Consider the following 24,870-nt stretch of genomic DNA (forward strand, 5'->3'; position numbering starts at 1 on the left):
GGAATTCAGATCAGGAGCAAACAGATGAAAACAATCTATGTTATACTTGAATTTATATAGCAGGTCAGACTAGATGGTGCGGTGGTTTCTTCTGGTCATTCAACACACACATGGAAGCCATCACTTTCAAATAAATATTGCATTATATTGAAGAGCAAGGACAATGGCAAGATACCCATGCAGGACAGAGAACCTGTGGTTGACACAAGTGAGTTGAGGAGCAGTCTAAACACTTCTGGAGCTGCAGAGATGCAGATAATACCAAGATAAAAAATTCAGCTAAAGTTTGCCAGTGAGCAAGGAGAAGCAGCTGAACAGTCCAGGCCTTAATCACAATTCAGACACATGACAGCTTGGGGCACTAAGACTACAAAAAAGCAAGCAAACAACAAGCAAATCAGCAACAACAACATCACCGTTACATTTTGCATTTGGATCAATGAAAGCTGATAGGGTATCAGACATGAGGAAGGACAAAGGACAATCAAACAGTATTTTTCTCAGAGAAGATGGTAGAATAAGCTTCACTCTAGAGAGGCTGGGTGCAGGATCTCAGGCAAGAAGACTGTGAACAAAAACACAAAGTAGAGAGGTATTCTCCAGAGATACGTCCTAGAGAAGTGTGTTTCTGTTCGTTGCCACAGATCTAAGTCCAAGTGCTTTGGAATCGGCTTTGAGTCTGCGAAGCGGGACAGCAAGAAGGTGGTGGTGGTGGCCACAGCTCAGGGTGTGCACCAGCCCCATCACTTCACCAGCCAAGAGCGTTGTGTCAAGGAAAGGTTCAGGACCTGCTTCAGACCAACAGAACCAGCCCAGCTCCCTCCCAAGCTGCAATGTGAGGGAAGAGGACACCTGTCATCCCAGAGAAAGGCTATGAAACCCACAGACAAAGGAGCATAAATTTTCTAAATCGCCAGCCATGTTCATTCAGCAGGGAAAGACAGAGCACATAAATCTTCACAGGCTCACTTTTAGTAGGAATGGTGGTCAGGATTTCTTTTCTGGTGGCATTTCAAGCACCTTTAATCAGACACATCACTCGGATTAGGCTGAAGGACAGGGTTAGTCTCGGCTTTGCCAGCTGGCTCACCCCCTTGCTCAGGCTAATCCCAGCGTCACACAGAGACCAGACCTTCAGTACTTATTTGGATGACAGGATGACCTGGCCAGGGGAGGACAGTCAGTGGTTGATAAGCAAATTTGGGTTCGAGGAGCGCTGACTTGTCACAAAAACCTTCTGTAGCTACCAGTAAGCAATTATACACATACCCTTCATGATTCAAAGGTCTCTTAGGGTTACCATTCTGAATAGGCACATAAGGCATTTCAGGGCAAAGCAGTCATGAAATCAGGTGCATCTACAATGCTGGTTAAGCTTGGGACCAAGCCCAGCACTGAGGTGAGACAACCCTACCCCACACTCTGCAATCCTGTAATATAAGGTTGCCTTACCCTAAGGCTTAGTGTTGCCTTTAAAAGGCAGGCACTAGCATTATCATGGCCCCAGGCTCATTTTCTAGGTGGTTTTGACCTACTTTGGTAAGGGAAAAGTTGAGCACACCACATCCCAGACCCAGTTCTTCCTAGCCATAGCAGAGGCTTTACATAAGCAGCAGTGGGGACAGAAAGTCACAGGTCTGGGAGATCAGTCCTCTTCTTCTTCTTCATATGTGGATGTGACCATCAAAGTCAATAGACAACATGTTACTACAAAGATGCTTCCTGTTTCTACTTCTCTCCATGATGCTCTGTCCATAATAAGATGTAAGCGATGTTTTTCACACAATAGTTGCATGGTAGGCTAAACATACGCAAATATGCATCAAACTTTCTTTAGATGACATTCACCTGGGGCAACAAGGGCTCACCAACCCTCATCACCGCTCCATCAATTCGCTGCTGCAGCTTTGGTGATGGAACAGCCCGAGACCTTGCAGAAATGGTGTGGTAAGCAGGAGAGTTTACCAGGTCAGCACCATTTGTAAGGGGTGAAGTGGGTGACCAAATCTGTAGATGTTCCAACTGGATCGGCAGGAGCCTGACGCAGTGGTGACTATGCTCCCCAGTGTCACTCTGTACCAGGAAGCAGGATTGGTGTCACCTACAGGAATGGTGTCTGGCTTTGACACCCTCCATCCCTCCCACCCCTTCTACTTTCTTTGCAGTATACTTGCTGATTATCGTTTTTTCCCCTCCACCTTGGTGAGGATGGTCGCATTGGGTAGATCACCAGCCCACAGTGTCTCCCCAAGAAGCTCAGCACAGCTTGGTTTTGTCCTGTCCAGGACAAATTCCTCTGGTTTCCCAGCTTCACCTCCCAGCGACTTCACAGACCAAATCCCTTCGGGAAAGAGTGCCAGATTCGATAGGACATAAGGCTTTTGCATTGAATGTGTGCAGATTGGTACACTTGAAGGATGAGAGGCAGGACTTACACATGCTGCTGAAGTAATTTAAGTAGAAAACCTCAGAGCTGGAATTAAGACCCAAAGGGAGGGAGGGGGAAAAACCATTTCCACTCTGGTCCTTCAATAAGCAGCTGCATTATCAGCACGGGTACAGTCACACAGAAAATCTCGTTGCGGAGGTCCTCAGTGACAAACGTGGGACCAGGAGGTGTGAGCTCTGCTGTGCCCATCTCCAGCCAAACAGGACCAGACAGGTGCTCAGATCACAGCAGTTTAGCACGGCGGTCAGTGGAGAGGTGGCAAGGAGCAGCTTCTGACAGGTCCAAAGGGCTCAGATAACAAGCTGCTGCCTGCCAACGCATGCGGTGCAAGGGGTATCGCTGAATGGGAGGGCACATCTGCTAAGAAATCATCCTGGCACGCTTCTGGGTCGCTCTGCAGATTTTGTCAACCATCCATCATCAGAAAACGCTGCGGGAATTTCTCAGGGAGTTAGGAGAGGTGAACACTCTGCAAGAGGCTAATCTCTGCAAGCTGTCAGCCAAACAGGAGAGGCTGAAAGCAGCTGGGAAACACTGCAGCTCCAGTAAAACATTTACGTTGGCAACATGCAGCTACTGACCGCCTCAAGCAGTTTATTTCAACATCATTCCTTCTGTGCTTTCTCCATCAGATCGCGTTTTTAAACTGCAACACATGTGGTAGGGCATACAATTCCTTACAGAGCCACAGACACATGGTTACTGCAGCCAAAGCAACACCCACACGCCACATATCTCCCACATTTCCAAGTGCCTCGTGGGGCCATCACCTGAACTCAGGGCTGACAGAAGAGGCGAAGTCCAGGGTGAAAATGCTGATGTTGGCCTTCAAAACCCCAGGGCTGCTGTTCGCAGGACGAGACACAGCCATTGATGGGGATGGGGACATAAGATACTCCCTTTCAGCTGTCAAAGTGCACGCTGTGAACTTGCCTTACCACTGCTAGGACGGGCAAATGTCTCCATATCCTTGGCTGAAAATTTGCCCTTGGCCTACATTTGATTGCTACTTGCTTGTATTTACAGGTTTCTCCAGTTTTCATTCACAGATTATTTTTATTAAAATGGGTCAATCCATTTTCCGAGCGGGAAAACGCACATATTTCTCGTTTCTTCTCTTTTTCCTGATTCCGTGTATTTTTGTTGCACAAGAAAGCACCAGAAATTCTGGTGTCTCTGGTTGCTTCTGTACAAGCACTGAGGGAAGATATTAGTAAAGCAGCCTAACAATTGCTGTCATTACCTACAGCCCTTAAAAAAGATTTACCAGGAAGAAAAACAAGATTTGATGAATGCAGAAGGCATCCTGGTTTTAGTGTTGGACCAGAAGCAGCCCTCCTTACAGAAATCTTAGATATTATTTAAGCATAGACCTAGAAAAAAGTGATCACAGATAACAGAGTCTGTGAATCATGTGGCCATGGATGGTTTTGCTTACAAAATTTTTTGGCTCATTCGAAAAAATTTGCAAACATTCTCAGCTATATATTTTCAAGTCTGCATTTTCAAACATTCAAATACTTATTTGCAAACAGCTATCTCATGGTCTGAAAATAAAAACTGTTTAGAGGTAAAACCTGAAGGATGCGTGATTTATCAGATATTTGCCTGGGAGAGGCTGGAGTAAAACATTTGAGAGGGAGATGTTCATACTTACTAACTGCAGCTATTCTTTACATTGACCATTTATGATTCATCATAACAAGGTTTTAAGCATAGATTTCAATGTAATCTTTTACTTCAATCCACTGAGACCCAAAGGGCCAAGACAGGTGAAATGTTTAGAGATAATCACAACACCAAAAAGTTTACACTGCAAATAGATAAAATCAAACTGTGTATGGAGAAAATGGGGAAGGCACACAGAAAAGACACATAACACAGATGGGATAAGGATACAGGACTCTTTATTTGTTGTTTCCACTACCCATACCCTTTGATTTCTCTGCTGACAATGTCATGTATTACTTTTTACAGCTACAAAGGATGGTTTGCAAAGTAGTTAGAGCACTGGGTCCTGATCCTCCTTCTCCAGGACATGCATAGGGATGTAAGTCTTTAGTTGAAACAACACCACCCTCTGCTGAGTGGTGACAGGTCCAAGATACTGTAAATAATAACTAGGTACTCTCAGAGCCTCTTCCAAAAAGTTTGTGAAAACAGAAATCCCTCCTTTCACAGACATTCTAACTGAGACTGGAACAAATCAAGGGCCTAGAAAGCAGCAAAGACACTTCATGCTACCAAGTCTCCATGTCCCTCCTCCAGGAACTTTTGCTCAGCAAGTTGAGAAGGAACAGCAGCAACACCTTATATTGTCTCTGGGAGCCCTCCAGTGGCTGTGCAACCATCACTGCCTGTGATAGGAACCATGAGCTGTTGCTGTCCCTGTCCCCAAACAGGACAGAGGCAGCAGAACCGGAGAGTGGAGTAGCTGCCGACATGAAAAGAGAGAGTCAGACACAGAATCCCAGAATGTCAGGGGTTGAAGGGCCCTGGAAAGCTCATCCAGTGCAATCCCCCCATGGAGCAGGAACACCCAGCTGAGGTTCCACAGGAAGGGGTCCAGGCGGGTTTGAATGTCTGCAGAGAAGGAGACTCCACAACCTCCCTGGGCAGCCTGGGCCAGGCTCTGACACCCTCACCGGGAACAAGTTTCATCTCATATTTAAGTGGAACCTCCTGTGTTCCAGTTTGTACCCATTGCCCCTTGTCCTATCATTGGTTGTCACCAAGAACAGCCTGGCTCCATCCTCCTGACACCCTTTACATATTGATAACATGAATGAGGACACCCCTCAGTCTCCTCCAGCTCCAGAGCCCCAGCTCCCTCAGCCTTTCCTCACACGGGAGATGCTCCACTCCCTTCAGCATCTTGGTGGCTGCGCTGGACTCTCTGCAGCAGTTCCCTGTCCTTCTGGAGCTGAGGGGCCAGCACTGGACACAGGTGAACTGCCTCAAGCCAGGGTCTCCCTTGCCACCTCTCTAAGCAGATTGCAAGGACTCCCTCCAGACCAATGAGCTGGTAGCACTTGAAAACCGCCCCTTCTTACACCATTCCATGGACAGAGTGGGTGTTTGCAGCCCCAATTTGCAGCCCCCTTCCTTTAGATGGAAAACAGCAACAGTCTGATTCCCTCTGTTGGATTTTTCACATGACTGACCACAAAACTATTAATATCTGAACCCAGAGCTGGTTCAGCTAGACAGCTCATTCCCTCCTGGAAGAGGAAAACCACAACTTCTTACATCCCTGGAAAAACCTTTTGTGACTGCAAGACCAGCAGCTCAGATGCAGTAGGGACGGTTCTGGTTTGCCAATACACCTCAGCGGAGGACATCAAACAGCATGAGAGAGTTCGGTTTGTTTCTCCTGTGCCTCCTTCGCATCTCCAGGAAGGGTGAGTTCTGAGCTTGCTGTGGATCCCTGTCCGATCACGGATTTTCTTCTTGCTTTTGTCAAAGTGCCAGCGGCACTGCCTGGCACAACAAACTCTCCAAGAATTGCACCATCCGCCACATTGCTTAAAAGGATCGTGAAATTCCAGATGCATGTGAGGATACTAGAAAAAGACCCAAAGGTTGACTCTGCAACTGTCAGAAGGTTTTCATGGGGTTTTTTTTGCATTTTTTTGCTTTCCTAACCCGTGCAGAGTCCTTCTTAATTTAACTTTTCCCCTCACCTCCTCATCATAAGGACACAGAAATACTAGAGAGAGTGCAGAGGAGGCGACAAAGCTGGTGAGGGGCTGGAGCACAAGTGTGATGGGAGCAGCTGAGGGAACTGGGTGGTTCAGCTGGAGAACAGGAGCTGAGGGGGCCACTTGTCACTGTCCGCAACTGCCTGAAAGGAGGTTGTAGTATGGAGGGTGTTGGTCTCTTCTCCCAAGTAACAAGTGACAGAACAAGAAGAAACGGCCTCAAGTTGCACCAGGGGAGGTTGAGGTTGGATCTGGGGAACAATTTCTTTCCCAAAGGGCTGTGGGGCATTGGAACAGGCTGCCCATGGTAGTGCTGGAGTCACCATCCCTGAAGGGGTTTAAAAGGCGTTTAGACGAGGTTCTCAAGGACATGGTTTAGTGCTAGAGTTGGGTTATGGTTGGACTCGATGATCCTGAGGGTCTCTTCCAACCGAAGCGATTCTATGGTTCTATTATCTGTTGTGTGTCACGCGTCCATCACCTCCCAGAAGTGCTGTTCTGTGTTCCTAGGACTTATCATGCAATGGACACGATTTGCTCCAGTTCAAAAGAGCACCAAAGCTCCTCTTTAAGTACGCACTTAAGTTCCATTAATGTCAACGGGATATGCTTAGAGCAAGCCTAGTGTTTGTGGTGTTCTCCAGCTCTTGATCTTCTTGTTATCTTCATGACTTTTCCACTGGCAACTAGCAAATACACTGACATGACAACTCCTTTCAGGGGTTACCTTGTGGAAGGTGTGTAGGCTGTTTGCCTACAACCTACCCTGTTTCTTGTGAGACCCTCAATCCCAGGAATAAATGGATATTGTCCAGAGGAAGCCATGGAAAACCTGCCATGGTGAAGCTTTAAGGTTAAATTATACACAGGATGCTGACACCTCCATCCACTCACAACCCAAGAAAACTGTGTTTCCATAGAAATGGGTGGAGCTGGTAACATTAGAAGCACTTATTTATAACACTGTTTCTCATGTGGAAGGCAAGGGGATGTTTATGTGCTAAAAATAATGTTCTTCACTTAAGATTTAAAAAAACGCAAATCAAAAGGGTGGCAAATAAAAAGCAAACCATGTACTGAAAAGCACACGCTCTGCAGCTCTCCAAAAGTAAGGGGTTACAAACAAACAAACAAAGTAACATGAAATAAACTAGAAAGCAATAGTTTTTTCTGTTTACACTGTCAGGTCAAAGTCCATGAGCTTCCTGGAGCTCCTGTGGCCACGTAACCTTGTATATTAGATTACTGAGGCTGCAAACTGTGCTCATATCATTACGGTGAATTACAAGGCAGCCCGACTCCAGATCTCAGTAATCAAAATACCAGCTTGGCCCTGACTCCAGATAAATAACTTAACGGTAGAGAATCGGCCCTGTGTTGGCCTTTGTCCATTGTTCAGCACACAATAGATAATTGCAGGCTGCATCACCACTAAGGTATTTGTCAAATATTATGGAGAAAAGATACATGAACAGGGAAAAAGTTTTATCTTGGACTTTACATGATCAACTCAACAGCTGAATGCCCACAGACCACAGTGAAGTCAGCTACACCAGGGAAGGGTGGCAACTATTTACAGGACACCTTTAGATTTTCTGCAGTTATTCTCAGCTACTGAGGGGAAAGCTCCTGGTTTAATGAAGCCATTCAGTGAGTTTTATAAGACAGGAACGTAGCCACAGATGTTCCTCAAGCCACAATCTGCTGCTACAGCTGTTGCAGTTATTAAGACAGTGGATAGGTGCACATATCTATATGGAAAGCACTGCTTACAGGTGCTGGTTGTTGATGCTGTTGGTTTCTGGGGAAGGGAAACAGGTGAGATGTTGAGTTTTCCCTGTATACTTCAGAGGTGAGGAACATCCAGTCGGGTGAAGGCTGTTTTCATCACAGAATCACAGAATCCCAGAATGTCAGGGGTTGGAAGGGACCTGGAAAGCTCATCCAGTGCAATCCCCCCATGGAGCAGGAACACCCAGCTGAGGTTCCACAGGAAGGTGTCCAGGCGGGTTTGAATGTCTGCAGAGAAGGAGACTCCACAACCTCCCTGGGCAGCCTGGGCCCGGCTCTGCACCCTCACCATTAAGAAGTTTCTTCTCAAATTTAAGTGGAACCTTTTGTGTTCCAGTTTGTACCCATTTCCCCTTGTCCTATCATTGGTTGTCACCCAGAAGAGCCTGGCTCCATCCTCCTGACGCTCATCCTTATCAATAACCATTAATGAGGTGACCCCTCAGTCTCCTCTCCAGCTCCAGAGCCCCAGCTCCCTCAGCCTTTCCTCACACGGGAGATGCTCCACTCCCTTCAGCATCTTGGTGGCTGCGCTGGACTCTCTCCAGCAGTTCCCTGTCCTTCTGGAACTGAGGGGCCACAACTGGACACAAGATTCCAGGTGTGGTCTCCCCAGGGCAGAGTAGACGCAGTCTCACCAGACAGAAACAATCAGACCAGGTCTGGGAGCAGCAAGGTTCAGTTCCCCAAAGTGCTCTGGGATTTACTATGACCCAATTCGGCCAGGAGAGCAAAATCCCAACTGTTCTTTGGCACTTCAGCTGGAAAATTCAGGATTTCCCCATCACAACACCAGGACAGGGCCTGTCTGGGAAGACACTGGCAGCTGGAGTCCACACAGCGACAACCTGCTCTGATAAGAGGGAGACATCTTCTCCATCATCAAGGGCATCCTCCTTCCTGCAAAAGGAGCTGACACAGACAACTTACCCCTTCTCACCAGTCCTTGTAAGATTAGTATCTCCAAGTCTTTATTCCAACCCTGTCGCCTGTTAGGAATAAGATGCTACTTTGTGATGGTAGCAGCACTGACTGTTAGAAATGTCAGCTGCCTTCCCCATGGTTAATGCAACCGCTTATTAGTGTAACAAATACCGTAATGTGGAGTATGTGTGTGTGTGTGCACAAGCCTAAAGCCCCAAGATCACCGAATACAGGCAAAACAAAACAACAAACTGTTCCTCCAAGTACATAAATTGTCCGTTAACCGCAAAAGATGGTGTTGAACAACTTTAGACACCATTGTTCACAAACAAGCAGCCTGATTAAGAATCGGGTCACTTCCAACATGAGCTGGTCAGTCCCCTTAGCTCCGCTGGGGACTGGTACCCAGTGCAGCCACAGTAACTGGGCTGTGCAACCATCCGCAAGTCCTCAGCAAGAACACCAAGCAGCACAGAGCCCACCACGGGAACCCAGCATCCACTTTCTGAGCAACAACACAGCAGATGCAGGAGGGAGGGCCAGTTCCCCTCTTAAACACTCCAGATAAATCAGCCTTGATCATCTGGATCTGGCTGGATGGGGCTCTGAGCAACCTGATCTGGGTGAAGATGTCCCTGCTCATGGCAGGGTTAGACTGGATGAGCTTTGAAGGTCCCTTCCAACCTGTTGAGGGTTAAGATTGTGGGGTGACAATAAAACTCTGGCAGATGTATCGTTAGCCTCCTTTCCCCCCCAACTTCCCCCTTTTGCCCCTCCCTCTCCTCCCTTCCCACTCAGGACAGGCGATCAGGAGGGAAAGGAGGACAGAGAGAAGAGAGTTGGAAAAGTTAAAGATGTTTTACTAATACTACTAATAAGAATAGAGAAAATAATACAAAATATACAAAACCAATCTTGAAAGTCTCAGCAACTGCAGAGCCGGCACCCAAAGTCCTGGATTGGACTCTGCAGCCAACCGGAGCTGGATTCAGTCTCTCACTAGGCCTCCGTTCACAGGGACGACGAGCAAGGTCCTCTCCTAATGTCAGCCATAAGCAGAAGGGAAAAGGAAAACGGACGAGATCCTCGTGATCTCCCACTTTTATATGAAGTATTCACGTGAATGGAATGTTATACAGAGTTGGTCAGTTTCTTGGTCACCGATTTCTCGTTGCCCCTCTCGCGAGATGTCCATCCGTGCTTATCAATAAGTTTGCATTCCATTGCTAGGTTTACCGAAACACGTATCTGGTTCTCCAGGAAAATGCAGCTAATATGAAGGCTTTAGCTGACAGGCAAATTCACTAAAAGAGAAACTTGTTTTTTAACAAAATCAGGACACAACCCCAACTATTCTATGGTCTCTTTTCGCTTCTAGGTGTGCAGTCCAACAGCTGGTCCGTTCATGTCCCATCTGATGTCACTGGTGAACTTGGGAAGATGGTTGTCCTGCCCTGTACGTTCACACACCCCTACAAAACCTTTGACCGGACCCTCACTGCCATCTGGAGGATCAAGGAACCTTACAACGGCACCGTAGTTTTCAAGTGCGTCAGTCAGAGCACCAGCGAGCTCTGTAAGACTGCCATCAGCTACAAAAACAAATACAAACTGCTTGGCAACCCCCGGCACAAGGACCTGTCCATCAGGATTGATAACCTGACCTGGAGCGACAGCGAGAGATACTTCTGCCGGGTGGAGTTGTCTGGAGACATCCACGACAAGTACGAAAGCAGGAATGGGATTAAGCTGCATTTGATTGGTAAGAGGGCAAGAGAGCCAAAGGAGGTAAAGCCACCCCATAGGGAAGAGAGGATGCCATGAGACGTGGAGAGTGATGTGAGGGTAACAGAAAATGACCTGTGATGGTGTTCCAGAGGGGTGGCTTTTCCAGTTCTGGGGATAGTTTATAGCATTTGGGCAGGGAATAGTCATTGCCTTCTGCAGTCTTCCACTATGAGGGGATGTGCACAATGCAGGGAGGGAATAGGAACAAAACTGGTAAGGAAATATCCAGGCTGTGCCTGCTGGGGTAGGAACCAGCCAAGTCTTTAGCATCCGTGCTCACGGCAGAGCAGTTAGACTAGACGACCTTTAAAGGTCCCTTCCAATCTGAACCACTCTGAGACGCTGTGATCCCACCTTGTCCCTGCAGCACAGGACCCGTCTGGGTGGCAGAGAGGCGAGCCGGGGTCAAAGATGTCCTTCTATCAGGATTTAAACTGGAGAGCCTGGTTGCTGAGTACGCGTTAGTGAACCTAAGCACAACCAGGCAACATGGGCTTGGGAAGACAAGATACCCAGCTCCCACGTGCCCTAGGTCTGAACTCCTCTGGAGCGGGAAATGTTAAGTACAGATAGACTGGTAACGAGCTCTCATCAACAAATGTCAAACATGAGGAGCTCTTAATCCCTAAAGCTCCTCGGGCTCACCTCACCATTGAGATACACACAGATCAGAGGACACAGGGAGGAGCTTCACATCCTCTTGATGGTTCTTACTATCTCCAGCTTGGGGTGAAACACCGTTTTGAAACCTGAGGAAAAACAAACAAACAAACAAACAAGCAAAAAACTGAGCTCATACCCCTATCTGGATGGAAGCAGCATCTCCAGCTGCCATGGTCACACTTAGCTAAGAGACACAACCCTCTCCTTTTGGAAAGCACACAGGCCCAAGCTCCCTCCAGCTTTGCCAAAGGATCACTTTGACACCACAGGGGAAACAGGGACCGGGCAAAGCATTCTTGAGGCAACACAAGACAACAGTCGTACAAGGTGAGGAGCCCTTCCATGGGGTGGACTTCCGCATGGAAGTGACATTTGAATCCCCAGATGAGCTCAGGACCCTTGGCAATAGCTGTTGGAGAGATGTACACCGGGTGTTCTTCCTTCCTGTGGAGCCTGTAGTGTAATTAGACAATGGGAAGGAGAGAAACACAGAGGTAACGCCCAAGGGAATGGCAGCAAGATGTGACAGGGGAGGATCAGTTGGACATGAGGAAAAGGCTCTTCACCCAGAGGGTGCTGGACACTGGAACAGGTTCCCCAGGGAGGTGTCACAGCCCCAAGACCAACAGTGTTCAAGAAGAGACAGGACAACGTCCTCAGACACATGGTGTGAACTGTGGTGTTGTGCTGTACAGGGACAGGAGTTGGACTCAGTGATCCTGTGGGTCCCTTCCAACTCAGGACATTCTGTGATTCTATGGTTTCAGGTGAATCCCACAGCAGTCAAATCTGAGTCTCTAAGTCACATGTTGCCCACCAGCTCCCACTAAAGCCCATGCGAGGCTCATAGCACAGAAACCCAATGCAAGAGCCCCCTCACTGCAGCAGGTCTCGTTTGCTCTGTCAGATGAATAATATGGCTGAAAAACACCTTATTTCAGAGCAAGCAGGGTAGAGACACAGCAGAGCAAGCAGGGGTGAGTCTCCAACACAGACTACACAGCCCTGGTCATACCCCTCCATGCCCACGAAACACATCCCCGGGCTGTGACCTGCTTTGTTCAGACCCAACACTCGGTTACAAGGAGACCTGGTTCAGGAAAGCGCTAATGCCACCACCCCGGGTGTGCTCCCAGATTGAAGGAGCTCTATGAGACCCGGGTGGCCTCGGGAACAGACTCAGACCTTCCCCCTGAGTGCAGCCATGCCACATGTCAGATGATTTTGCCTGTGAAGTGAACCACAGAATCATTTTGGTTGGAAAAGAACCTCAAGATCATTGAGTCCAACCATTAACCCAACACTGGCACTGCCCCATGTCCCTCAGAACCTCATCTCTGTGTCTGTTCAACCTCTCCAGGGATGGTGACTCCAGCACTGCCCTGGGCAGCCTGTTCCAATGCCCCACAGTCCTTTGGGGAAGAAATTGTTCCCAAGATCCAACCTCAACCTCCCCTGGAGCAACTTGAGGCCGTTTCCTCTTGTCCTCTCTCTTGCCTGTGCCTACTGTGCATGGTGGGCATGCAGATGGGACCCAAGGATGAGCTCTGTTACTTCTTGGGAACTTGTGCTTTTTGAGTCATCCAGAACAGCTCCCAAACACCCACACGCAGCATGACCAGGAGCTCCCTGGATTTTAACGTCAGAGGAATGATGACATTAGCAGATGTGGGAGTAAACCTTGACAGTGTGAATGGGAGGTGTTAAATACTGGTTAAAAGGTGAATTTAAACACCAAAACACACAGACACATGATGACTATCACAGTTACCTTTCTTACAGAACAGTTCTCCAGCCTCAAATGCCTCTTACATTATATAGACAAGGGGGAAGATGTGCTGCAGGTGGTTGCAAGCGATGCACTCGCTGTCCAGCCTGACAAAAAATTGGATAAATGTTGAATCACTGCTTTTCCTCTCTGAGGACACATATTTCGTTTTTTCAAGTTTTCACCGGGCCTTTAGGAAACAAATGCATGCAATGAGCCTGTGGGTCCAAGTGAAGAGGACGAATGGCTAAGACAATCAGCTATGCCTCCTTAGCAGACTAGAGCAAGGACACGGTCAACAGTGCCTCTTAACATTTTGCATGCCCCAAATGACCTTTTCCACTGTTTATTCAGTCACACAATCCCACATGCTAGAAGCTGGTGGCCCTATCTTGGTACTGGCATGCTACCCTAAAGCAACCGTGTACCTACACCAGCTACTGGGCAGTCACAACAGGGCTGGAAGAAAACATCAAAAATAGGTTGTAGCGGAGAGTGGAAATGTTCCCTGTCAATTGTTTGCCAAATCTGGTGAGTTTCAGGCACTGAGCGAAGGGCTCACGCAAACAGATCCCTCCATGTGTGCTCTGGAGGTCCAAGACCAAGGGAACAGCCAGGAGATGCCTGCAGGAGAGCACCATGGTTGCCTTGTCCTGGACCAGGTGCAGATGCAGCCAGTCCAAACAACCCATCAGCTGCAATTCATGGTGCAGCTGCAGAAAGCAATCCATCTTCATCGATGCCACAGCACAGTGCTCTGCCTCCTGCCACCATGGAAGGTCACAACAGGAGGAGATGAGAGAGGCTCAGAAAGCTGTGTAAGGCATCACAAGGATAAAACACAAATGGAGTACACATCTTTGTGCCCAGGCTTTGCTGGGTGAAGCCCTTTGCTCACAAGCAGGCTGAGATAGTTGGGGTGTTCAGCCTAGAGAAGAGAAGGCTCTGAGGGGACTTTATTTCACCTTTCTGGACTTAAAAGGGGTCTGTGAGAAAGATGGGGACAGACTTTTGAGCAGGGCCTGTTGTGATAGGACAAGGGGTGATGGTTTTAAACTAAAGGAGGGAGATTTAAGCTGGACATGAGGAAGGAATTGTTGGCCCTGAGGGTGGTGAGAGCCTGGCCCAGGTTGGGCAGAGAGGTGGTGGCTGAACCATCCCTGGAGACATCCCAGGCCAGGCTGGACGGGGCTCTGAGCAACCTGAGCTGGTGAAGATGTCCCTGCTCATGGCAGGGGGGGCACTGGGGGAGCTGGGAAGGTCCCTCCAACCCAAACTATTCCATAGTTCTATGACTGTAACCTAGGGAAAGAAAGTGCCAAGAAAAATGAGGAAGGGGAGGTTTGATCCCAAAGTTACCCTGGCACAACAACCTAAGGCTCCACCAAAACCAAGTGCTCTTTCCAGGTGTTCTGTGTTAGACCCACCTTTGTAGCCTGACACATTTTCTCTTCCCCGTTGCAACTTCTGCAGCTTCCCCCAGGATCATTAACATCACCATCAGTTCCAACGGGGACAGCACCTTCCAGGCACGCTGCACAGCAGAGGGGGAGCCAGCACCCACCCTGACCTGGACCGGACCACCCTACACCAACATCACCTCCACCACCAGCACAAACCACCGCGTCACCAAGGAGCTCCAGTACCTGACCCACGATGGGAAATACACCTGTACAGCTGTCAACAGCCACGGGAGAGCGGAGGGGGCTGTGTACTTCTATAAATTCAGAGCATCCAACAGCTCCTTCTTCCTGATCCTTATCTTCGTGCCACTGGGAATGAAGGTGCTTGTTTTGCTGGTGATACTGGGCTTCACCATTTTCTTGAAAGGAGGTATGTATGGCTGTTTCCCTCCGTAGTCTTCCTCCATCACACTGGTAACCAGAGATGGGGTACGGCAGATAAAGTCAGGCAGGAGATTTTGGTTGTGTTTGTTTTTTTCAGTTAGTTTTGGTTTGGTTTTTTTTATCTTTTTTTGGGTTTGGTTTTGTTTTGTTTTTTAATGATGATATGATTTCTACCCTAGGAGAGAGACATAATGTGGAATCTATCAGCAAGTTTGCTGATGACACCAAGCTGGGAGGAGTGGCTGACACGCCAGAGGCTGTGCTGCCATCAGAGACCTGGACAGGCTGGAGAGTTGAGCGGGGAAAAATGTAATGAAATAGAACAAGGGCAAGTGTAGAGTCTTGAATCTGGGCAGGAACAACCCCAGGTTCCAGTGTAAGTTGGGGAATGACCTATTGGAGAGCAGTGTAGGGGAAAGGGACCTGGGGACAGCAGGGTGAGCATGAGCCAGCACTGGGCCCTTGTGGCCAGGAAGGCCAATGGTACCTGGGGTGGGTTAGAAGGGGGTGGTCAGTAGGTCAGAGAGGTTCTCCTGCCCCTCTGCTCTGCCCTGGGGAGACCACAGCTGGAATCTTGTGTCCAGTTGTGGCCCCTCAGCTCCAGAAGGACAGGGAACTGCTGCAGAGAGTCCAGCGCAGCCACCAAGAGGCTGAAGGGAGTGGAGCATCTCCCGTGTGAGGAAAGGCTGAGGGAGCTGGGGCTCTGGAGTTGGAGAAGAGGAGACTGAGGGGTGACCTCATTAATGTTTACAGATAGATAAGGGGTGAGTGTCAGGAGGATGGAGCCAGGCTCTTCTGGGTGACAACCAATGATAGGACAAGGGGCAATGGGTACAAACTGGAACACAAGAGTTTCCACTTAAATTTGAGAAGAAACTTCTTCCCGGTGAGGGTGTCAGAGCCTGGCCCAGGCTGCCCAGGGAGGCTGTGGAGTCTCCTTCTCTGCAGACATTCAAACCCGCCTGGACACCTTCCTGTGGAACCTCAGCTGGGTGTTCCTGCTCCATGGGGGGATTGCACTGGATGAGCTTTCCAGGTCCCTTCCGACCCCTCACATTCTGGGATTCTGTGATCTAATTAGAAGCAAGAAGGATCTCCTGGCTGGCCGGTCACAGCCTGCAGATGGGAGGCCTCATTCAGGAAGGAAATTTTGAAAATAGAGAGCGCGAGTTTCCCTGTGCCCAAGGAGAGGAAAAGTTAATAAAATAACAGATGGGCAATTAGCAGAGAACACACTGACCATGCAACCAGATTTTTTAATTATCGTCTTTTAGATTTACCTTTGCTGCATCCCAGGCAACAGTTTAATCTCCTGAGTGAGTGCCATTGTTTCACAGACCACCCCTCTCCGTGATCATCACATAGACGAAGTTCTCAGGGTTTAGATGTGGACTTGGCCATGTTGGGTTAACAGTTGGACTCGATCTTAGAAGTCTTTTCCAACCAAAACAAGTCTTTGATTTTGTAATACCATTAGTGAAATCCCACCTCCCAGCTACACCAAGGCCATGAGAGCAGGGAAAGCCCAGCTTGTAAGAGATGAGAATCAGCTCATGGACTGAGGGATGAGACCTCCCAAGAAGTCCGGAGGCTGCTGGTCCCCAGCCCATCACCCGGCTGTGCAATGGGATGGGAAGGAGGAGACCAGGGACTCTTGGCTCCACTTCTAAGGCTGGACGAGTCTCATCATCATGACTCATCTGCAGACGGTCTGATGTGAACACCCTGCAAAAGCCACCATTCGCCTCAAACTGCAGAAGTTGTTGAGACAAATCAGAAATGTTTCACTCCTTATATTCCAATGCCATATTCCCACCCTTGTGAAGGGGACAGCATGCCTGATAAAAGGTCTTCTCCCTGTTCACTGAGGTGTCACCAACACCTTTCAGTGCAACTTCCCAACAGCTCTAGGTCAGTCCTGGCTCCACAGCTCACTCTGCCCATGTTTCTAACCCATGTTTTCTTTCCTGTTTCACAGGTCCCCCCTCTGCGCCAGCCAGCCTGACCCGGTAAGGACATCCTGCATTCTGCTTGTGTTATCCAGCTGAAGGGTGGACATGGCTAAAGAGAGAAAAGCAATGTGTCCTTGGTCTTGGCAACAACCTTCTGGCTCCTGAGACAAGGACAGGGTTGGGCTCACAGCCAGATGAGCTGGTGTGAGGGACCAAGCACTGCAGGGAGGAGGATCTGGCTTGGGTACTGCTGAGAACAGACCCCACTGACACGAGGACATGGGCCTGGGACGCAGGTTAGAGAGAACATGGCACATGGACGCAGCAGAAGCAAAGGGCTAGCAGAAGTTTCAGTGATGAACAGGCCCAGAGTGTGGTAGGAAGCCACATTAAACCAGCAAAAGGACCTGAGGGACAAGCGGGGGGAACAGGCTGGGATGGGGTATGTGCCAGGCTGAGAACTGATAACAAGAGAAGGGAACTCCCTTTGTACCCCAGTCTCTAATGGGGCAGGAAAAGGGCCCACGCCAAAGCTGATGAGATCTGTCAAGTGTGGAAGAAGTACGGAGACGCCAAACAGCCCCTCTCAGAGTCAGATCAGGTGTGGCAGGGCCCAACTCTTCAGCTGGCGTCCATACCCTGCTCCCACAGCACCCTTGGTGTTTCCTGTCACCCAGCACAACACCGTCCTTGGGCACACCTGACAGCTGTGGTGGCCAAGCTAGGAAGAGGTAGAAAAACACCCCACAACACACCCCCAAACTAAAAACCTTAAGCTAAACCTAAAGGAGCTATATCTGAGGTCAATCCAATTACACCTTCTTGGGTTTGCTTCCTTCCAACCTGAGCTATCCCCATGTGATGTCTCCTTCCCCACCTTACTCAGGAAAGATGGACATTTCAGTGGGACAGCCTGGTGCACAGCATCAGCACAAGGCCAGGGTTAGCACGGAACTTAATCCTACAGTTAAACTTGTAATAGTTATTTGCAAAAGCATAGCTTTGCTATTTAACAGTGTCCAAACCATACTGCACCCTCGATTGTATTTGTAGAGATACACGTGTAGATAAAGCTTAAAAAACAAGATCCTCCATGCTCTACCTGAGAAGACTCTTCTCGGGAAAGCTTTGCATCATCTCCTGAGGCTCTGAGCAGCAGAACAGCAGTAGTAGTTAATGCTAATGGTGTAGGAGGTCCTTCTGGATGCTAAAACATTAGATGCCAGTCCAACACTTAAAAAACCACCTGCTGCAGATGGGAGGACCCACGTCAGTATTGCAGACACCCCTTGACTATTAGCTGAAGCCACTTATGAAGTCTAGAGCAGCCAGAAACACGTCCTCACCTTCTTCACTTCTCCTGCTGGCAGGCCACAGCTGCAAGACTCCACCTACGAGAACTGTGACCGCAGACACGGCGGGGACCAGACTTTGCCGACGGAAAGAAGAGCGTCGAGACGCAGCTGAGGACCTGGGCTGGCACGGTTTGGGTTCCGCACGAGGCCCCTTTGTCCCCGTGAACGTAGGACTGACGTTGAGTGATGCACAGGCGGCCAAACAGGCCTTGCAGGTGCATGTTTTCCATCCCTGATGCTGAAGCCTTTGAAGGGAAGACAGAAGGATGAAAAGGTAAAACAAAGATGGCTGGACCCGCAAGAGCAGAACGGGATCTACGTGAGACATAACTTCTAACCAACCTGTGTGTTTTTAGCCCATATCAAATACTGTTTAGCAAGCAGGTAACGGTCTACCATTTCCTCATATATTAATTTTTCAAATGTTACTCCAAAAAGCGTTTTTCACCAGTTGTCAAAACACATGCAGCTTTCTAGAGCCACAAGTGAACTATTTTCATGTTCCAAATGCACACAGAGGCAGAATTTCAGAGCTCTGTGATAAATGCGCTGTGGAAATGTTCAAATAAATCAAACTGGCTTTTTTTAATTAAAAAAAAAATTCTTTCTAAACTCTGTCCATCTATATGTTACGTTATAAGGTTACTTTAAAGCCTCACAAGTCATGTCTAAAACTCTTCTGGTCTGGCTGCTCGTCTCTTAAATTCTTGTGAGGTGAAGACACGTCTACAAAGCCACGGGTCACCCACGCACAAGTTTCCAACCCAACTGTGAATACGCTACACCTGCGAACCAGGTGAGAAGACCCAACTTAAGGTGTAGGAAGACACAAGTGAACCTGGCCAGGCAGACAAAGGTCCAGGGAAGGGCTGTGAAGAGCAATGGGTTGACATGGAGGAGGAGGAGAATGATAAAAGGAGGAGTGACAAGAACCTACTTTCAGGTTCATATCGCTGGATATGATGCTTTCTAAAACCATTTCAGTGTTGCAGCTCCAAAAATCTTCTTAACAAACCACTGCTGGCCAGGACCACCATCAAGCCTGTGGTCCCGCTTGCAAGATCACCCCAAGCCTGGGAGTTATTAAAGTTCACATCTTCATAACATTTGACTTGGCCAGGATAATAAAGGAAAAAAAATAAAAATAAAAAGGAAATATTTGAACCTTGATCTCTTAAATCCCAGATTGAAATCCCAGCAGTGGCAAAACCAGGTTTAATAAAAACAGGGAAAGATGCAAAGAGGAAGTGACAGCAGACAGCGTAGTCATGGATCAGTCAGCTCCGTTTCACAGGAAGAAATAGACCACAGAGATATTAACTGGACAATTTCTCAGCCCTTATGATTTATAGACATATATTAATGAGAATATATTTCTACCTGTGTATGGGACTGAGGCTTGGTTTATAGGATCTTTATCTTGAAAAATGATTGTTTAAATCAAGTAGTTTGAGTCCCAGCAGACGCATCGGACCTTGCACCCAAAAACCACCTGGGATGTTCCAGGTGTGCTCTGCTGCGTGTTGTCAGCACCATGAATTCAAGCACTGCCGGCAAACACACGTCGCAAAATCGCTGCAGCAAGAACCCATGGATCAGCACTACCTGACTTCTGTTTATGTGGCTTCCAGAGCACAACCCAGGTTAGTGCACTTATGGGAGAACAAGGACCTCCAGGTACAGGACCCCACAGCCCTGGGCATTGCGAGAGGCACGGGAATGAGTTTGCCTGAATCCTGCTCCTCTCCCCAACCTCTTTAACCCACAGGTTGGTCTTCAGCAAGAAGAGTCCACTCTCAGCATTCACCTCTTGCTACTCACTGCTTCATCCTCTGGAAAGCAGGTGTGGGGTGATGTGCAGAGGAGACATCTTGCAATCAACAAAACGGAGTGGAAGGAGCCCACTTTGTACATGGGTGTCGAGGGTTTTGATTGCGGGGTGACAATAAAACCGTGGCAGATGTATTGTTAACCTCCTCTCCACCCTCTTCCTCCTTCAGCGCCTTCCTCACCCCCCTTTCCCACCCAGGATAGGCAATTGGGAGGAAAAGGACAGAGAGAAGAGAGTTGGAAAAATTAAAAATGTTTTACTAATGTTACTAATAAGAATAGAGAAAATAATACAAAATATACAAAACCAATCTCGAAAGTCTCAGCAACTGCAGAGCCGGCACTCGAAGTCCTGCACTGGGCTCTGCAGCCAACCGGAGCTGGATTCAGTCTCTCACTAGGCCTCAGTTCACAGGGACGACGAGCAAGGTTCTCTCCTAATGTCAGCCATAAGAAAAAGGGACGAGATCCTCCTGATCTCCCACTTTTATATGAAGTATTCACGTGAATGGGATGTTATACACAGTTGGTCAGTTTCCTGGTCACCTGTTTCTCCGTGCCCCTCTCGCGAGATGTGCATCAATTGTTATCATAACTTTGCATTTCATTGCTATGTTCACCAAAACATGTATCTGGTTCTCCAGGAAAATGCAGCTAATATGAAGGCTTTAGCTGGCAGGCAAATTCACTAAAAGAGAAAGTTGTATTTTAACAAAATCAGGACAGTGGGCAATAAAGAAGAGCCTACAGGACAGCATTGCAGGGAAAGCGCTCTTATTTTTTCTGAGAAATCAGCACAAGCAGGTGCCTCTCAAGTAGGGGAGCAAGCTGGAGGAATTAAGAGATCCAGCTGCAGGGCTACAGTCTCACTGGGGCGATGGAGATGCTGCAGGACAGCTCACAGGCCCAGGGTGGTGCGACAGATGGATACGGGCTCCAGGAGGGACAGCCTGGCATGGCGAGGACAGGGAGATGTCAGAGCACAGCAGGAATGCTCAGGGCACTGACCAGGGCCAGACGATGAGCCAGCCGAGTGCTTATCGCTCAGAATTAGCAGGACAACAAACACAGGAGGTGGTGTGGTGCGTGTTTGCTACAGACTGTCTGCCCAGAAGTAGATACGGTCACCTTCAGACAAGTGGAAGAAGCATCTCATTGGCAGGCCCTGGTCCTCAAACCACCCACTAAAACCAGTGTCTACTAGAGAGACAAAACACAGTAGGGCACATAGAATCACCGAATCATTTTGGTTGGAAAAGACCCTCAAGATCATTGAATACAACCTTTACCCCACCCTTGGCACTGCCCCATGTCTCTGAGAACCTCATCTCTATTTCAACCCCTCCAGGGACGGCGACTCCAGCACTGCCCTGGGCAGCCTGTTCCAATGTCCCACAGCCCTTTGGGGAAGAAATTGTTCCCCACATCCAACCTCAACCTCCCCTGGCGCAACTTGAGGCCATTTCTTTGTGTCCCTGTCTCCCCTCAGCTCCTGTTCTCCAGCTGAACCCCCCAGGTCCCTCAGCCGCTCCCATCACACTTGTGCTCCAGCCCCTTCCCCAGCTCCGCTCCCTTCTCTCCACTCGCTCCAGCACCTCAAGGCCTTTCTCGGCCTGAGGGGCTCAAAACTGCCCCCAGTATTCGCAGTTTGTCCTCCCCAGGTCCCAGCACAGGGACGGTCACTGCCCTGGGCCTGCTGGCCACATCAGTGCTGGTACCAGCCAGGATGCTGGTGGCCTCTGGGCCACCTGGGCACACGCTGGCTCATGTTCAGCCAGCTGAATTTCTAGTACTGACTTCACTTGTCCTAAAAAGCGTGTTCCAGTTCCTCTCCTTTTTTTCCTGGTTTGTGCATAAGCCATACTCAGGGTCTGGGTGATTCAGCCATTGCTCTGTTAAGCACTTCAGCTCCTGAAGCAGCAACACCAACTCCTGAACCCCACGCGATGATGTGGGGTCAGTCTGCACACCGAGCTCTGTCTGCACCTTTCATGTATCCCGCCATTCAGCTTTCTGGTTTTCCATTCCATAGACTTAAATCAAAGCCACACTCGGCTGCCACATCCATTTCCCTATTTGACCTTATTTTCTTAACAAATATTTAAGCTGCAATGCACAGGCAACAGTTCATCCCAACGGAACAGTTGCTGTGTGAGTCGAGCGTTTGAAAAGCCAGAGATACCAGTTCTGCACAAATTATCCAGAAGGCAAACTTGTTGTTCAGCAGCTGACATCCCAGTTTCATCTTTCCACTGCAATCTCCAATGCTAAAAACAACACAAAACACACAGTTTTTCTCCTGCAAATTACCTGGTTCAATTCGTGATGTAAACAAGAACAGTTTGGGGTAGGAGGGAGGGTGGGAGATGCTGAGAATGTGAAAGTCTTTCCAGTAAAACTAAAAGGAACAAAAAATAATTTTGCCAGGACAGAAAAGCATTATTTCTGCCATTACACAGATGAGCTTTCTCCTGGGTTCTGCCATGAAAACAGGCTGTTGTACCCATACATGTTAAATTCAGAATGTTAAAGAGAAGAGTCTCCAAATCTCCATCAACTGAGCAATGCTGTGGCATTCCCCCCATCAACACTTTCTCCTCTAAGAACAATTATGCATTACTTGATGCGGATTCTACCAGTAAGTTGAAAATACCATGATTTTTGTCTCAAATTGCTTGATTTTTCATCTTTATTTTGCATGGACTTTTGCAGACATAGCATTTTATAAATACAACATCTGTAAAAAGTCAACAGCTGGAACAATACCTTATTTTAAAAGTGCATGCCAAACACATATACTTCTGACTTTTTCACATTTTTTAGGTAACTGATCAATAACATTGAATCTAATAAACCCAGTGCTTTTAAGTCTTTGAGGGGAAAAAAGCAGCAGAGTGTGTTCTTCCAGACATTGATTTTCCAAAAGAGTCTGTTAAAAAACATGCTGCATCGATATCTGTTTAATACACAGAAGGGCGTATATATGTATATATATGTATATATATTTATAGGCTCGCAGATAGAGCAAGGAACTCTTAAGACCACATTAAGATGAAGGTGATCCAATGACCCAGCTGGCATAGTTAGCAGAATCAAGAAGAAAAAGGTGATATTTTTCTCCAGCACTGGAAGCAGAGTCAAGAGCGACACTTCAAAGCATTACTGACCAGACAGTAGGTAGCACGTTTCCATCCCCTGGTGACCTGAACTAATGTTCTAACGTGTAACCATGTTATAAACATAAAGGCACAATTAATGGAGCAAGAGAAGAAATTACCATTGTTCCTTCATAGACTGGGACTGCAGGATCTTGGGCCACCTTGAATAGATCAAGGGGACATTAGACAAGCAATTGGGGGAACTCCCCAACAAAAGGTGCATCTTATGATCAGACAAGGCAACAAAGACAGTGATCGTTCAGCTGGAACAACAGATTTACAGTCTCATGGTTCATGCTTTGGCAACAGAATTTTAACAAGTGATCACTTAATTTAAACACAAGAAAAATATCTTACCATAGTGTCACCCTGTCACGCCATGCTCAGCTGGGCAGAAAAAAGTAAAATTAAGGGGTGAGCATCCACTTGTTAAACCAGTATGTCCTAAACAACCCGACTTCTAGAACTAAGGAATCCTATCTAACATGAACATAACTGACTGTTCCCCTCCCAGACACTGGGTAGCCAGAAAAATAGGTCTCTGGATTCAAATCATCTGGCTGAAAATGAACTTGGCTAGATGTTACTTATATTTAATCAAGCAATATAGATGCAGGCTCACTAATACTTAGAAAATGGGAAAAAACAAAGTTCTCCAGTTCAAATCCTAGTTTGTATTTACAGAAGTGGAAGAAGATGTTAGGCATGCCTTTCAACTACAGATTTGTGTGGGATAGCAAGACGAGTCAAAATTTAGAATATTATCTTCCCAAACACAGGGATTTCACAAGTCTTCAGACACGTACATAAGATTCACAGGTAGCCTGGTTAAGAAAGTCAAAACCTCTTTTATACACAATCCCCAACTCACTTAGAACTGGCCTGAGTGACGACACATTGGAAAATAAAAAGGCACAAAGCAAAAACTTAAGGTGCTACAGGATGAGTTTTGCTGTCTAATGATGTATAAATCTATCCCCAGGTATCCTCCTCTCAGATGTGCGCCACGCACAGGAAGATATTCAAGTGTTTTCAGCCAAAAAACACTAAGCAATTCTGCAGGCCTACAAATCACAAAAGGAAAACCTTAAAGAGGAGGAAAAACTCGCCAGTGTGCAGTTCTCATTCACACAGTGGAACTCTGAAGGTAAAAATCACTTGTGCAATAACAACATTATACGTAAACCAGTGTAATCAACACTTGCGTGACGATCCTGCGAGCTCAGTGCTGCTATCGTATGCTGTCCAAATAATGCACTTCTGGGTACAGCGCGTTAATAAGGAGAGACAAGAGGTTATTGCCATCTCGAAGACAATGTTCTGGATGCTTGATGAACTGAGAAGCCTGGGAGATTTGCTCTTGGTAATCCACATATTGTTTGTTCGATGCCATAGATTCAAGAGCATTCAGTGCCTATAGATACAAGGGAAAATTCTGTTAGCTGTTTGTGCTTCAGTCTGTAACAAAACAGTTCATGAGCCACCATATTAGCAATTCCACTAGAAGACTGTTATTTACTAGACATCCTGGAGTATTTGGAACAAAACGCTTGTAAAATACAATCACTTAATAGTGTTTCAAGTCATCTGATATTTTTCAAGCTGTTCCTTCACCGAGATTAACACATCAACTCTTCTACCAAG

At 47.6% G+C, this 24,870-nt stretch overlaps 2 protein-coding genes across 3 annotated transcripts in view; one reads left to right on the plus strand and one right to left on the minus strand.

The window, feature by feature from the left end:
- Positions 1–9,040: 9,040 nt before the first annotated feature.
- On the plus strand, positions 9,041–18,350 carry SIGLEC15 (sialic acid binding Ig like lectin 15). Its single transcript, XM_071802710.1, has 5 exons — positions 9,041–9,047; positions 10,244–10,627; positions 14,558–14,917; positions 16,910–16,940; positions 18,254–18,350. Exons 1-5 carry the CDS (start codon positions 9,041–9,043, stop codon positions 18,348–18,350), a joined length of 879 nt encoding a protein of 292 aa, XP_071658811.1.
- Positions 18,351–22,726: 4,376 nt separating this feature from the next.
- The window catches only part of EPG5 (ectopic P-granules 5 autophagy tethering factor), a 59,440-nt gene continuing 57,296 nt past the window's right edge, over positions 22,727–24,870 (minus strand). For both annotated transcript variants that reach the window (XM_065860791.2, XM_065860790.2), the window contains exon 44: positions 22,727–24,640. In XM_065860791.2, coding sequence (XP_065716863.1) covers positions 24,458–24,640 — 183 coding nt within the window. In that variant the 3' untranslated portion in view covers positions 22,727–24,457. The remainder of the gene's footprint in view (positions 24,641–24,870) is intronic.

The sequence above is a fragment of the Patagioenas fasciata genome, chromosome Z, assembly GCF_037038585.1.
Source record: "Patagioenas fasciata isolate bPatFas1 chromosome Z, bPatFas1.hap1, whole genome shotgun sequence".
Lineage (NCBI taxonomy): Eukaryota > Metazoa > Chordata > Aves > Columbiformes > Columbidae > Patagioenas > Patagioenas fasciata.

Bases quoted from the DNA above. Each gene is read 5' to 3' on its own strand.
- SIGLEC15 (XM_071802710.1), top strand. The intron at 10,628-14,557 runs GTAAGAGGGCAA...CAACTTCTGCAG, and splicing joins GATTAAGCTGCATTTGATTG to CTTCCCCCAGGATCATTAAC. The intron at 14,918-16,909 runs GTATGTATGGCT...CCTGTTTCACAG, and splicing joins CACCATTTTCTTGAAAGGAG to GTCCCCCCTCTGCGCCAGCC.